Genomic DNA, 14,978 nt, shown 5'->3' with positions numbered 1-14,978 from the left:
TATTTTATCAAAGAATTGTATATTTCTGTCATTTGATTTGGGTTAAAAATCAGAATATAATCAAGAAAAATGCTAGAAAGCCACTTATCAAAACGGAGCAAGAAGATGATTTTATGCCATGCTCTGCTCTCTTTCTCTCCCTCTCTTATGAATTCCCCCATGCTCTGCACGTCTCCTCTATTATGGCTGTCGCCTCGCCTCTCCGTCGCGTTTCGCTGTCGTCACCTCACTTTGTTAACAGTCGCTGCATTGATAGTCGGCGAGGTAAGGTAAGGCAATGATGACAAAGAGGCGACGTTGCATTAACTGTCGGCGAGGTGACGCTGCATTAACTATCGGCGAGATGAGGTGATAATAGCAGAAAGGCGAGGCGATGACAACGAGACGCGACGAAGAGATAAGGCGACAGCCATGGCAGGGGAGACACGCAAAGCAAGGAGACAATGTACTATTTTGCAAAATTACAAAGTGAGCGAGGCAAAATAGTCTTTTTATCCTCTTTTTATGAGTCACTCGATAGGTCTGTTGGGCCCTATAGAACGACTCTATAATCAAGCTGGAAACCAAAATGGGGTCAAATCAAATTTACTCAATTGGAATCAAATCAAACGAAATTAATCAATTCAGTAAAAATTCGAGTTAAACCGCATATATGCTATACCCTAGTTTTTTTTCTTTTTTCTTTTTTTTTGGGTTAGTTTTTGTTGAAGTTGAACTCATCCGCCCTCGTCTTCACTATGTCGTGATCTTGACGATGAATGATGGTGATGATGGTACGTCCTTTTAAGCTTCCATGGTTCTCCATTTCACTTCTTTTCCGGTTTCCTTTATTTGGTAATTCGATTCTCTTTTAATCCCAGTCCCAGGGAGGGGAGGGTACCAGAATCAAAACCCTTCCTCCGTATCACTGGAAGGGAAAGCTCTGATCTTTCCTAAATATGTGGTGGTGTTCTGTAGGGCGAAAAATCAGGGATTTCTTTCCGACGGCTGGGGATATTTGATCGATTGCTTTGTGCTGAACCTCGTCAACTAATTGAACTGAACAGAACAGAAACCAATTCTTGGTTCTCGCCTGGGTCCGATCTATCTAACACTTAGATCAAGATCCGTATTGTTAATGAGCGTCAGAATTGCGTAGGAGCTGCTGTTATATCGTTTTTATTATTGCTTGCTTTGTACGGGACTCGGAGATCTCTCGAAGACAGCCTCTCCCCCTCCCCCCAGATCGAAAGGCTTCAACCTTTTTTTTATTATTATTATTATTATCAGAGTTGACTGTAGAGCTCGCACTACGTTCTTGGAGTTTCTTTCAGAATTGGAAGGCCTGAAAGTGGGTTTCTTGGTTCTTGGCCAAACTGACCAAATTCTCCGATGGCTAACTCCCCACAGCCCTCAGCTCGGTATTCGGTTACCATCACCCCCCCACACCAGGACACGCCTACACCTCACCCCGACACAAAGTTGAACCAACTGCCTCATCCGTTTCCTTCTCATGCAGGTTCTCGATTGCCTCCTCCCCCAATTCTACAATCGGATCAGATTCCTTCCCCTTCCATTAAGACAACCCCAACTTTGCTGTCACCAGCGAATGGGATGAGAACTGGCAGCCACATTTCTCATTTGAGCACTCCTCCTGGCCCTCCCGTGTTCTCTTCGCCACTCCAACCAGCTGCTGTTCCTTTTCGAACTTCTCCAGCCACTCCGCAGCCTGTTGCTTTTTCTTCTGGTTCCTCTTTGCCCACCTCCTCGCCTCCCCAGTTTTCAAACGGGTCCACGGAATTTCAGCATGGAGTTTCTGATGCCGCAGAGCAGCCTGTACCTGTTGTGGAATTGCCATACGTTCTGTTCTCAGCTCACAAGGTTCTCTCTATGTCTCTCACAAGTGTTCAACAACAAGACATTACTTTCTGTTCTCAGAAACAAATGATCTTTGCATTTCATTGTTACTTTCATTTGCAAGAACTTGTTTTATGCTTTTTCTTAAGGCTGTTCTCGTTCTTGTTTCAATGTAGTTGTTGAAAGGGTGATTAACTTTGTCAATATGGTAAAAAAGGAGACATTGATTTTTCAGAATTGCTACGAAATGACTTTCCCCGATGAGGAGTAATCTTTCAAGACATTGGAGGATTTAAAAATTATAATTCATTAGGTTTTGTGTCAATCTCGTTCTTTAATTTGGTGGAGAGGGAGAGAGATGTGGCCCACATCACGTGCCTCCCCTTCCATGTCTTGTAGATGTTGATTTTAGTCTTTCCAGAATGGTAGCAACAATATGTGATCGCCTTTTGTTGTGCCTTCCTTTTTTGGCCTTGGACCATTACTCCTATCTTGTCACAGCTTATAGGCCTTAGTTTTGGCATTATGCCTGTTTGTTTTAAGGATATGTAGTTGAGCAAGGAGAGAACTATGGAGATGATGACAATTGGCAGATGTGGTATTTAATGAGTGGCTGTCCTTGATTTTTGCTTGCTGGCAAGTTAAATATCCTCAAGGGCCATAAGAAAAGGGAATAGATAGGCATTTGTTGGGTAAAGATTGATAGGTCTTTGATGATATTAAGTTGTCAGATGAGAAAGAGGGTAGAGACATGTTAGGATCTGAAAAGGTTGCAAGATATCATAAGATGAAGGAATCTAATATTTGATATCGTTAGTTGAAGTAGAAGTCATGGATGTTGTGCGTTAAAGAATGAGATAGGACTGCTAGATTTTCTATTACATGGCTAACCCACATAGGACGTACAATCACATCTGTATATTAGTGATTTTCTATGGAGGGCGCTTAACTATTTGTGGGGAGGAGGATGTCACATCCCTAGGGTTAGTTAGGGTTGTGATAGGAATTGGGGAAGAAATCAGAATTGAAGAAATGGAGGGGAAGAAATCAACATAAAAGGGAGGGAGAATTAGAGAAGAAACAAGAGAGGGATAGTGAGGATTAAGAAGATAGAATTTTCATTTTATTACACATGATATCCATCCTCTTACAATTGGCCTTTTTATAGGCATAGCTAGCTACTTAACTAATTTCTAACAACACCCATGTGCTCCTAACAAATTACAAAATATCTCTAACAAATTATTATACCCTATTACAATAATGCCCCTCTATTGCTCCTAGGGTCATGACAAAGGAGATATCTAATGGAATTAGGGAATTCTACAACAAGCTTTATATGGAGGAAGAGACATGGAGACCTTTGTCATGCTTGGATTTTAAAGCAAGAGAAAGAATAATAAAGGATTTGAGCTAAGTGAAATGCAAACGAAAATCAAAATGTACTAGTAAACGAAGGGGTGACTAAGGAGAGATGGAAGGAGCATTACTTGAAGCTATTCAATGGAGGTGGAGAAACAAGTGTTATGTCGGGGCATCTTAATAACTCTAAAGAAGATAAGACATGTTCTATAGACATACTTGTTTGAATGAAATAAAGCAAAGCATTGAAAAGGATTTTGAATAATAAAGTAGCTAGACCAGATAATATCTTTGCAAAAGCATGGGAGAATTGGGCATTTTTTGGTCAAAAAAATTATTTAATGTAATTTTTAAATAAAAATAGATGTCGAACAAGTAGAGAAAGAGCACTTAGTGCCAATTTATAAGAATAAATGAGATGTTCAAAGTTGTGAAAATTATATAGGGATCAAACTAATGAGCCACACAATGAAACTTTAGAAGCGCGTTATTAAGTCCTCATCTCTTTGCTCTTATTGTGGATGAACTCATAAAACACATCCAAAAAGTTCATTGGTGCATGTTATTTTCCAATGATATTATCTTGACAGATAATAGATGAGACAAAAGAAGGTGCAAATAATAAATTTGAATTATCAATTATGTAAAAACACCTTTGAATCCAAAGGTTTTAAATTAAGTAGGTTGAAAACTAAGCATGTGGAATGCAAGTTTAGTAAAAATAAGAGTATGGATGATATTATGAAAGATATTACTCATAAAATTAAGACGAGATGGTCAAAGTTGAGATGTGCATCTAGCATTTTATGTGATCTTAAGATTCCATTAAAGCTAAAGGGAAATTTTATTAGACATCCACAAGAATATGTTTGCTATATGGCTCAGAATGTTGGGAAACTAAGTTTCAACACATGGAAAATATGATGTAGCCAAGATGAGAACATAGTGGATGTGACATCATACAAGAAAATACAAAATAAGAAACAAAATGAGATCGTATGTAATAAGGTGAGAGTGTTGCATATTGATATGAGATGAGAAAGGCATGATTAAGATAATTTGGACACGTGAGAAGAAGACCAACATAAGTAGATGTGAGGTGAGTGGATGAAATGGAAGAAATTTGTAGCAAAAGTGGGAGAGGAAGACCAAAGAAAACATGGTGAGAATGGATAGGATATAATGGCCTTACAAATGATATGGCTATGGATAAAGGTGATTGCAAATCTAAAATTCATATAGCTAACCCCATCTAGTGGGACTAAGGCTTGTGGTTGTTGTTGTTTAATGGTTGTCAATTTTGTTTTGTGTTCTGTTATTTTGCTTTATCAATTTAGTTTCATGAATATAATGTTTTTCTTAGTTCTAAATGGTGAAAATGCAATGAACATGATTATTCTCAAGTAGTGGACTAAGTAATACTCTAAAAGCTACTGTTATCTAAAATGGTGAACCAATTAAGCATACCGTTCTTATACCATAAAATGAGCTAAACGACATACTTCATTCCCGCAACCATACCATGACCTAAAATGCACTCCGTTCCAAGTAACTATGATTGGACAGTTGGGGTGGGGCATGGCTATTGTCTTGTTTGCATTGGCCTCTAGGTGCATTATTTTAAACCTAGAACATTCTTGGATGGGGTTGTGGAAATATTTGAGAAGTGGCTCACTTCTTGGAAGAGGAAATATTTGTCCAAGGAAGTTAAGGTTATGATTAGTAAGACTACTCTATTGAGTTTTCCCACTATGCTATGTCTACTGCATAGTATCTAACTCGATGTACTAGGATAGACAAGTTCTAAAGGGATTTCTTGTGGGTTGATGTTTAAGACAAGTATCATTTTTGGTGGAATAAAGTTTGCATCCCTATGACAGAGATGGTGGTTTGGGCATTTGAAGGGTGGGCCTTTTGAATGAAGCCCTTCTAGGCAAGTATTCTGGTGCTTTTCTTCAAGGAGGATTGGTTGTGGAAGAAGTTTATGGTAAGTGTGTATTGTATTGAATAGGGAGGATGAACTACTAGGAGGATAAGAGCCCTTTATATATAGTTGGATTTTGGCTAGACGACTAGTTCAACCATAAATCAGGTTTAACTTTGAAGATTGATATGCTCATTCCATGACAGATTTGTACGCCCTTTCACAATGACCTCTTTCTTAATAGAGGGAGGACCTCTAGGTTTGGTGCCTATCATGAGCAAGGAGGCTCTCTGTTTATGATATTAGGTGTCATGTAGGTGTCATGTATGCAAGAAAGATCACACAATCACCCACATGATTTGTATGTACTAAAAAACATATAGCATTCTTTTATATTGGTCATTTGTATGTTCTAGAGCTTTGGTTTTCTCATTTCTATATTTTGTTTGCTCTTTCAAGTGGCTTCTCATTGCCTATCTTCTTTTACATGTTTTTGCTTATCAATTTTTTAGTTTATTGCTTTTCACAAATTTACTATAAATGAAACCAAGTAGGACCATTATATTTTGATCTAAAAAGTATGGACACTCTTTTGTAGGTGTGATATCACATTAGACACTAACTTGTTGGATAGTTCAAATGTGTCTTGGATACTTGTCCAAATATGTTTTCTTTTTTAATACTTTATTGGCATTTGGAGGATATTGTTGTTCTTTATGGGATCCTACGTGCCTATTGGTTAAGTTTTGAGAAATAAGTTAATAATCCGTTGTCAAATCCTTGAATCTGACAGGAAGTTCTCACTGAATTGGTGAGAATCCGGTTAAGAAATTAGAAGGAAATGGGAAGAATTCCAGACGGAGAGGGAAGACAGAAAGATAGGAGGGAAATCCAAGAGAGAGAGAGAGAAGAGAGATTGAGAGGGAAATCAGAAGTTTTTGATTAATTTCTTTTTCTTGTTTTTACACTAAATGCAATCAGTAATTATATACTGATTGTAGCTAACTTTTGGCGCCAAAAGGGCCACTACTTTTCAAAATTACAACTTTCAAAATATTGCAACTATCTAACTTCCTTCTAGAAGAATGACCTTTCATCTGTCCATTCCTTCTACTCGAGAATGTATCCCCCCTTTAGTTATTAGGAAGATGACAATTTCCACTCCCCCCCTCTCAAAACTTTCCTTGTCCTCAAGAAATCTAGATAAGTTGGGTCGCTTGAGGAAACTGTTGGAGCAGGTTTGGCGAGTATTCCCATGTGTTGCTATCTGGCTACAGGGTTAACCATTGACTCCTCTTCCTCTTCTACTACTTCTTCTTCTCCTTCTAGCCAAAGTAGTTGTTTTCTGCATTGATGCCCAGGAGTGTATTTGTCTCCACAATGGAGACACTGCCTTGCCTGCCTCCTTTGCTCCATAGTCCTGCCTCCTTGTGCTTGAGCTAGATTATTAGTGGATGTTGCTATAACCCTTCGACTCTGGGCTGAATTTGATTTCCTCCTTGCCATATCCCTTGTTTCCTTACTGGAAGGCCCCTGAACTTGTCCCTTTTTTCTTGCAGTCGTTGTTTCTTTATTAAAGCCTCAATTGTCATTTCCTGTAACCTAGCATTTTCTGCTTCTTCCTTTATAGTTCTTGGCCTCAACATTTGACCATGGCCCTCAGTTCTTTGGTCAAGCCGCTGATGAAGCTTGAGACGAAATATGCTTCAGCTAGATGAGGGTGAAGGTTCAACATAAGTGATTTTAATTCCTCAAACTTTGACTGATACACCCGTACCGATTCGTCATGTTTCAACTTGTTAAATTCTTCGACAACATCCATCAAACCTCTGTCTCTGAGTCTTTTGCCTAGGTTTTCTGCAAATTCTGTCCATTAGCAGTTGTCCCTATCATGAATCCAATCTTGAAACCAAGTGTCTCCTACGTCATTAAGGTAAGCATAGACCAATGTGACCCTATGTTGTACACACTAAACATTCTCCCTCACCTTCTCACCCACCACCTAGTTTTTTCTTCATCAAATATTGAGATTTTCATTTTAGGTAGGGGCATACACGACTGGAATTGGGCGGTATGCACCCCTTGTCTTCTTCCTTCAAAAGTTTCCCTGCCAGTTGGTTCTTCTTATGTTTCCGAAGTCCCAGTAGACTCGTGAGAGAATTTGGGAGAGAGACTTACCTAGTTAATATTGGTTCCGATCTCTCCCTAGGAGGGAATTCGGGAGAGAGACTTACCTGGTTTTGTCTTGCAAACATTAGCATGAACTGTTGTATTTGTTCCCACATTTGGTTATTTTGTTCCCGCATCTTGCTTTCAATTTCGTTCTTCAACCTTTCAATTGCACTGTCCAACTTCTTTTCCACCTTTGATTCTATGGATCCCATCCGACTCGGTAGTTCTGCCATTGTTGTAGCCACCTGCTGCAATTGCAACTCCATTTGCTTCATTCTTGTGCCTTTTGCCATTTGAAGGGAAGATTCTTGCAAGATTGTTTGCCTAGGACTTGCTCTAATATCAAAATGTCAAATCCTTGAATCTAACAGGAAGTTCTTACTGAATTGGTGAGAATCCGGTTAAGAAATTAGAAGGAAATGAGAATAATTCCAAAGGGAGAGGGAAGACAGAAATGAGGGAAATTCGAGAGAGAGAGAAGAGAGAGATTGAGAGGGAAATCTGAAGTTTTTGATTAATTTATTTTCTTGTTTTTACACTGAATGCAATCAGTAATTATATACTAATTGTAGCTAGCTTTTTGCGCCAAAAGGGCTGCCACTTTTCAAAGTTACAGCTTTCAAAATATTGCAACTATATAACTTCCTTGTAGAAGAATGACCTTTCATCTGCCCATTCCTCTACCCGAGAGTGTATCCCCCCTTAGTTATTGGGATCATGACATCCGTTATGAAATAAAAATAATGTCGATTTACATTTATTGGTGTCATCATATTTCCATGTTATACAATTTGGTTTCACAATATCAACAATGTAATAGAACACAATTATTATCAAATAGCTTTATTCACTACCACCTCATCAAACTTTTCCATGTGAACATGGTGTTGGAACTTTTTCTCTTCATTCCCTCACTAGAGGGTCTCATCAAAAAGGGCATCTAGCATAAAATTTTGTGACATTATTCTTTGCATGGATTTGAATTGTCAATGTGACTTTTAAAAGTCAATTGACATTATGAATGTTGTGTCACTGACCCTAACTTGTTTAGAATAATATGCTGTAACTGCTATTGATGAAGATGATGATTACATTTATTGGTACTCCCAAAACATAAAAGCGTAAAATTAACGTGCAAAATTCTGAATCACATTGGTTTATCCATGTTTTTGTGCCTGTAATCATATCCATGCTGCCTAGTTTTCTCAAAACCTTCATGTTATGGAAGAAGTGCACATTTTTCTCTTATGACGATTGGTTAATTTTTGGAATTTCATCTTGCTTGTTATTAGTTCCAACTTGGCCTTTTCTATCTAAATTCCTGTACTCTCCTTCCTCCTCTTAAAGATAGTATCTTGATGACAAATTATGTATGGTCTTTTGACCCTTCTCATGATATATAATTGAACTTCTTTTTGGTATTCTGTTATAGGTATTGAAGCAAAAGAAACTGGCAAATGTACCTAGTTTGGGATTTGGAGCACTAGTTTCTCCCGGGAGAGAGATCTCCCCAGGTCCTCAAGTAATACAACGTGATCCCCATCGCTGCCAAAATTGTGGAGCTTATGCAAACCTCTATTGTAACATCTTACCTGGATCGGGCCAGTGGCAGTGCGTAATTTGCCGAAATCTGAATGGAAGTGAAGGTGAATATATAGCTTCCAGCAAAGAAGAGCTTCGTAATTTCCCTGAACTGTCATCTCCTTTGGTTGATTATGTCCAAACTGGGAGTAAGAGACCTGGATTTATTCCTGTATCTGATTCGAGAATGTCAGCACCCATTGTCCTTGTAATAGATGAGTGTTTGGATGAACCACACCTCCAGCATTTACAGAGTTCCTTGCATGCTTTTGTGGATTCACTGCCCCCAACAACAAGAATTGGAATTGTGTTGTATAGTCGCACTGTATCAGTATATGACTTCTCGGAGGAATCAGTGGCATCTGCTGATGTACTACCTGGTAAGAAATCACCGACACAGGAGTCCTTGAAGGCATTGATTTATGGGACAGGCATATACTTGGCACCAATTCATGCTTCACTACCTGTGGCACACTCCATATTTTCATCTTTGAGTGCTTACAAACAGAATATTCCTGAAGTTTCAAGAGACCGCTGCCTGGGTACAGCAGTGGAGGTTGCTCTGGCAATAATTAAAGGGCCATCAGCTGAAATCTCTCGGGGGGTGGTTAAAAGAACTGGAGGTAATTGCAGAATTATTGTATGTGCTGGAGGGCCAAATACATATGGTCCAGGATCTGTCCCTCATTCTTTTAATCATCCAAACTATCCCCATATGGAGAAAACAGCGCTGAAGTGGATGGAAAATCTGGGTCATGAGGCTCATCGACATAATACAGTGGTTGATATTCTTTGTGCTGGGACATGCCCAGTTAGAGCTCCTGTTTTGCAACCTCTAGCAAAAGCTTCTGGTGGCGTTTTGATTCTTCATGATGACTTTGGAGAGGCATTCGGTGTGAACTTGCAGAGGGCATCTACTAGGGCTGCAGGCTCACATGGTTTGTTAGAATTGCGATGTTCTGATAACATTCTCATTACACAGGTTATAGGTCCTGGTGAGAAGGCACATACAGACAGTCTTGAAACCTTTAAGAATGATACCTCTTTCTCCATACAAATGCTAAGTGTTGAAGAAACACAGAGTTTTTCAGTATCAATGGAAACCAAAGGAGATATCAAGAGTGATTATGTGTTTTTCCAGTTTGTGATTCAATATTCAAATGCCTACCAAGCTGATATCTCAAGAGTGATTACTGTCAGATTACCGACAGTAGATAGTGTTTCGGCTTATCTTGAGAGTGTTCAAGATGATGTGGCTGCCATTCTAATTGCTAAGAGGACTCTCTTGTGGGCCAAAACCTCTGGTGATGCAATTGATATGCGAGCAACAGTAGATGAGAGGGTAAAAGATATTGCTTCTAAATTTGGGTCTCAAATGCCCAAGTCAAAGCTTTATAGGTTCCCCAAGGAACTACCTTTATTGCCAGAGCTCTTGTTCCATCTTAGAAGGGGCCCATTACTGGGAAGCATCGTAGGCCATGAAGATGAGAGGTCTGTGTTGCGGTATTTGTTTTTGAATGCATCCTTTGATCTTTCTCTTCGTATGGTTGCACCTCGTTGTCTAATGCATCGTGAAGGGGGAACGTTTGAGGAACTACCAGCTCATGATCTTGCCATGCAATCTGACGCAGCAGTTGTTCTTGACCATGGTACAGATGTCTTCATTTGGTTGGTATGTCTTCAGCTTTATTATTTGCATATTTAGCATGTTATGTTTTGTTGAATCATCTTGGTTTTGTATTCTTCTCTTCTTTTATATAGATACATATATGTTATACAAATTCCTTACGTTTCATCATGATCTCAGCTCGCCCTGTCTTGTTCGTAACCCTCTGCATGTTTTCAGCAGTGCCTGAGTTGCATTTGATAGCATTGCCTGCTTTAATTTTTGCTTCCTAGTTCCTTATAGTTGGTAATGAAATGCATGAAGCTAATTTCAATTGTAAGAATGACTATGCTATCATCTTCATACTTGCACCTGAATTACATGGTTGACACTTAGCTCCAGGCAGTGGTCAGGAGTTATGGAGCTACATGATAAGGGAGCTGCCTTTGGTTCACTGCCTGGAACATCAATTTTCAATATATTTTTTTTTTCCTTTTATAAGATTTTGATCGCCATTACTCACATTTGATGTAGAATTTCCAAGCATTGTTGTATCTTTGGTTTATGAACAAACTTTCATTAAGATAGTATGCACCTCTTCCTATGGTTGTATTTTAGGTTTTAAACACAGGTAGAGCCAGGATTTTGATTCAGTGGGGGCAAACTTAAATGCAAAAAATATAATTTTAAAAATAAGATAATAATGATAATATTAAAATAATTTTTTTTTTACAATTGTTCCTTACTACTTTTCATACTAGAAATTACAATTGTTCAAGAGAATTAGATTGATTATTTGAATCTTTAGACTCGTCATGACCACGAAAGGCTAGTTCTTGTCGTAGAAGAAGTCGAATGCAATCAATTGATACATTTAGACGAATTCGATAAGCACACAGTGTTTGTTTTAACTGTCTAAAGAAAACTACCTCAATATTTTGCTCTTAATTCATCAAGTTTTCACAATTGTTTCAAGCTTAATTCTGTGCACTATTAGCATCTCCAACATGAACTTAAAGTCTATCTTTTTTTTTTTTTTTTAATTATTGAACCCTGCTTTCATAAAAGAATCACCATTTCCTTGCTCTCCATTATTTGTTTTAAAAAGATAATAGTATAAGCAAAATGCGACATCTTTGCTTATACTATATTCCAACTAATCACCAAATTCATTGAACCAAGTTAGAATGAACCGTCTTGATTTTGAGTCTGACACAGACCTTTTTGCAAGTAGTCTCTTCTAATTTGATCTTGAAAATTAACATTGTAATCCATTATTGTAGTTCTTAGCCTGGGATCCATAGAAAGTTGTGCAACATCAATTTGCTCAATATTTGATTTGTTAATTTGTTCATTTTCTTCAATATAAATTTCATCCATGTTTACTTTCTTTGCTTCACAATTTTCTTGAACACTTAGTTTTATTTGCATCATCATTGTAAAAAAATAAAATTATGAGAAAATTGTAAAAAATGTTGTGATGGTTATTACTGGGCCATTATATACTTACTTTCTTCAATACTTTTTTTTTATTTCTAGTAGTAAAATATAATATAATTTTTTTTATTTTTAGTAGTAAAATATAATATAATTTTTTTTATTTTTAGTAGTAAATCATTATACAAAATAAAAATAAAAATAAAAATCTTGCCCAGTGGGGGCAACTTGCTCCGCCCCTTAGGTTTTTGCTTTTGTTGATTTCTTTCTTGTTCATATCTGCCTTGAAAGGACCAGATTTGTTGAATGCTTATGAAATTGGTAAAAGTTGCCATTCCTACTTGGAAAAGCAAGAAACAAGCTGTAACAGCTAGAATGAGTTATGAGGTGGACACAAAGTCATGGCTCATGGTGTTTTTGAAATTTGACGTTGTATGGATGTCATGAAAAACTTGGAGATAATTAATGCTAGACTTTTCAGCCTATAAATATTAAGACTGTGATTAACATTACAAAAATTCTCATTCTGTGTGATAGAGCAAAGTTTATTGAGATAGACAAACAGTTAATACTGATATTTACTAAAGAGTCTCAATTGTAAATTCTTTCATTCTATTATATACAAGATGAGCATGAGAGATATCTATGCATCATCTTGAGAGGGAATGTTGATAGCTATAATCTTATGCCGGGGATAGCTATAATCTTGTGGTGATTGATAGCTAAATTATTTTGTAGTCTTTCTAGAGGTGTGCATAATTTGGTCCAAACTGTTAAACCAAATGAAACTGGTTAATTTGGTTTAAGATTTTTCACAAGAACGGTTTTGTTGAATTTTTTAAGAAAAATGGTTTATGGTTTGGTTTCAGTTTATATCACAAAAATAACCGCAAATTGTTTTATATAATATATTAAAAGTTGTCTTATACCAAAAACTATTTTAATGTCAAAATGTTTAGCCAAATTTTGTTTACTTTAAAAATTTGTATATAACTTTTATATAAATAAATTATACAAATAATTTTTATTTTGACTTTTCATAAAAATTTATCTAAAAGATTAATCTAAGGGAAGCAACAGCCTATGACTAAAGAGTAGAAATCTTAGAACTGAAACTAAATTAAGAGCAAAAGGCAAAGCAAAAGAGTAAAAAATATAAACTAATTAAAAAGAGTAAATAAAAGGTAAAGCAGCACAAAGAGTAAAAAATCTATACTAATTAAAGATCAAACTAATTGAAGTTGCTTCCAAATGCTTATCAAAACCTTGCTGTTTTCTATACAAACTATGTTGCTTCCAAATGCTTATAAAATTATTGCACAGTTTAAAAGAAAAAACTTGTAAGATTTTTATTTATTATAAAATACAGTGGTTTGAACCAAACCAAACTGCAATTTTATGGTTTGTTTTGGTTTAGTGTCACCACTTTAAATGGTTTGGTTTGGTTGGGAAATTTCTTCAAACCATAATTTATGGTTTCATTTCAACATTCTTTCAAACTGGACCAAACCAGGCTGTGCACAACTGTGGTCTTTCTGTATAATCTTTGTAGAATCCTGGTGTAATGTTTCCTTTTTTAGCTAGTAAATATAATAATTATTTGATGAGGTAGAGATGTCAAACAGGCCAAACACCTTTGGGTCTTTAATTTGTTTAAAAAGTTAAGAAAAATATTTTTTTAGTTGAAAGCAATGTTCTAATGTGTTCCCTAGGCTGCCTCCTGGGGAACCAGGTTGCAGCCACCTGTAATGCGGGCTGCAATGCTGCATCAACATGCAGCCTGATTTTTAACATGTTTGAGCTGGTTTAGCCTTTTTTTTAACATTCTTTTTTTATATACTGCTATCCAATTGGATTATGGAGCCTAACTGCCTGCACAAACAGAACGGTGTCTAAAGCTTTGCTCCGTGACTAAGACTTGCCTGCTATTCATAACTGAATTTGTTGTAGTTATGGTTACAAAGGTAGATATGGGAAGATATCTGCATGTGATGATATACGTGTTAATGTATTATTGATTTAATATTGAACTTGATACATTGATACACCTTGTTGAAACTGAGAGGTCCATTCTCTCTGAAAGTTGATGATTTCTGAGTTACTTGTTTTATAGAGGTTAAGGATGAAGTTATTGTCTCCATATCCTTCTATCTAGGTTACTTTAATGTGGCAATTCCTATTTGGTGGTGTCACGCAGGGTGGTGAACTTGCTTCTCAGGAAGGAAAAAGTGCTGCAGCTTTAGCAGCTTGCAGAACATTGGCTGAGGAGTTGACGGACATGCGGTTCCCAGCCCCAAGGATCCTGGCATTCAAGGTCCATTATTTCCTGTTTCCTTTCTGCGTATTATTGTTTGAGGATCCACAAGAATTTAAGAAGGAAAATATTACAAAAATTGTGATGTGTGACAGGAGGGGAGCTCTCAGGCACGCTATTTTGTTTCCCGGCTGATACCAGCACACAGGGATCCCCCATATGAGCAGGTAAGCGTGCCTCAATTAATTTCTTTTGTTGTAGTAATTACTATGGTAAAATATTAACACAGCTCCACAAATTGGAATTTGAAATCAGAAATACTAATGCTGGTTGTATGCATGATTTCAGGAGGCAAGATTCCCACAGCTTCGGACATTAACCACAGAACAGAGGACGAGGCTGAAAAGCAGTTTTATTCACTTCGACGATCCTAGCTTCTGTGAGTGGATGCGTAGCTTGAAAGTGCTGCCACCCGAACCAAGCTAACCTCTTGAATATGTTGTGGCAAAATGCATGTATTTACATTTCTTCTTCCCCTTTTAATTAAGTGATCCGTCTAGGTAAGCATATATTGATAGGCAAATGGACAAATCTTGCTTAGCCTTTTTATCTTTTTGTGTTCCTCTCCGATCATTTTACTTTTACTTACAATTATGCTGAGTTTAGCTCAAATTCAAAAGCTTTTATTCTGTCTCATTTTGTTTCTGATTTGAAACGTCAAGGCTGAGAAATAAAGGTTTATGCCTTTGTTGCAATCATGCAAGTATTTGTTTATTTAAAATTGTCATGTTCTGTTCTGTTCCTGC

The 14,978-nt window shown here is 37.2% G+C and overlaps 1 protein-coding gene across 2 annotated transcripts; it reads left to right on the top strand.

Annotated features, from left to right (window-relative positions):
- Positions 1-693: 693 nt before the first annotated feature.
- On the top strand, positions 694-14,930 carry LOC127797458 (protein transport protein SEC23). 2 transcript variants are annotated; one of them, XM_052330380.1, is made up of 6 exons: positions 694-773; positions 958-1,860; positions 8,727-10,547; positions 14,116-14,232; positions 14,328-14,399; positions 14,521-14,930. In XM_052330380.1, exons 2-6 carry the CDS (start codon positions 1,372-1,374, stop codon positions 14,656-14,658), a joined length of 2,637 nt encoding a protein of 878 aa, XP_052186340.1. In that variant the 5' UTR covers positions 694-773; positions 958-1,371; the 3' UTR covers positions 14,659-14,930. The 2 variants fall into 2 exon arrangements, with proteins under 2 accessions (XP_052186340.1, XP_052186339.1); XM_052330379.1 differs by lacking the exon at positions 694-773 and having other exon boundaries at positions 780-1,860.
- The last annotated feature ends 48 nt before the right edge of the window (positions 14,931-14,978 follow it).

This window comes from Diospyros lotus, chromosome 3, assembly GCF_014633365.1.
Source record: "Diospyros lotus cultivar Yz01 chromosome 3, ASM1463336v1, whole genome shotgun sequence".
NCBI lineage: Eukaryota > Viridiplantae > Streptophyta > Magnoliopsida > Ericales > Ebenaceae > Diospyros > Diospyros lotus.
This window is presented reverse-complemented; position numbering and strand designations above follow the sequence as displayed.

Excerpts from the sequence above, each read along its gene's own strand:
- LOC127797458 (XM_052330380.1), top strand. The coding sequence starts at position 1,372 with ATGGCTAACTCCCCACAGCCCTCAGCTCGGTATTCGGTTACCATCACC. Across the intron at positions 1,861-8,726 it reads TTCTGTTCTCAGCTCACAAG|GTATTGAAGCAAAAGAAACT; the intron begins GTTCTCTCTATG and ends ATTCTGTTATAG. Across the intron at positions 14,233-14,327 it reads CAAGGATCCTGGCATTCAAG|GAGGGGAGCTCTCAGGCACG; the intron begins GTCCATTATTTC and ends GATGTGTGACAG.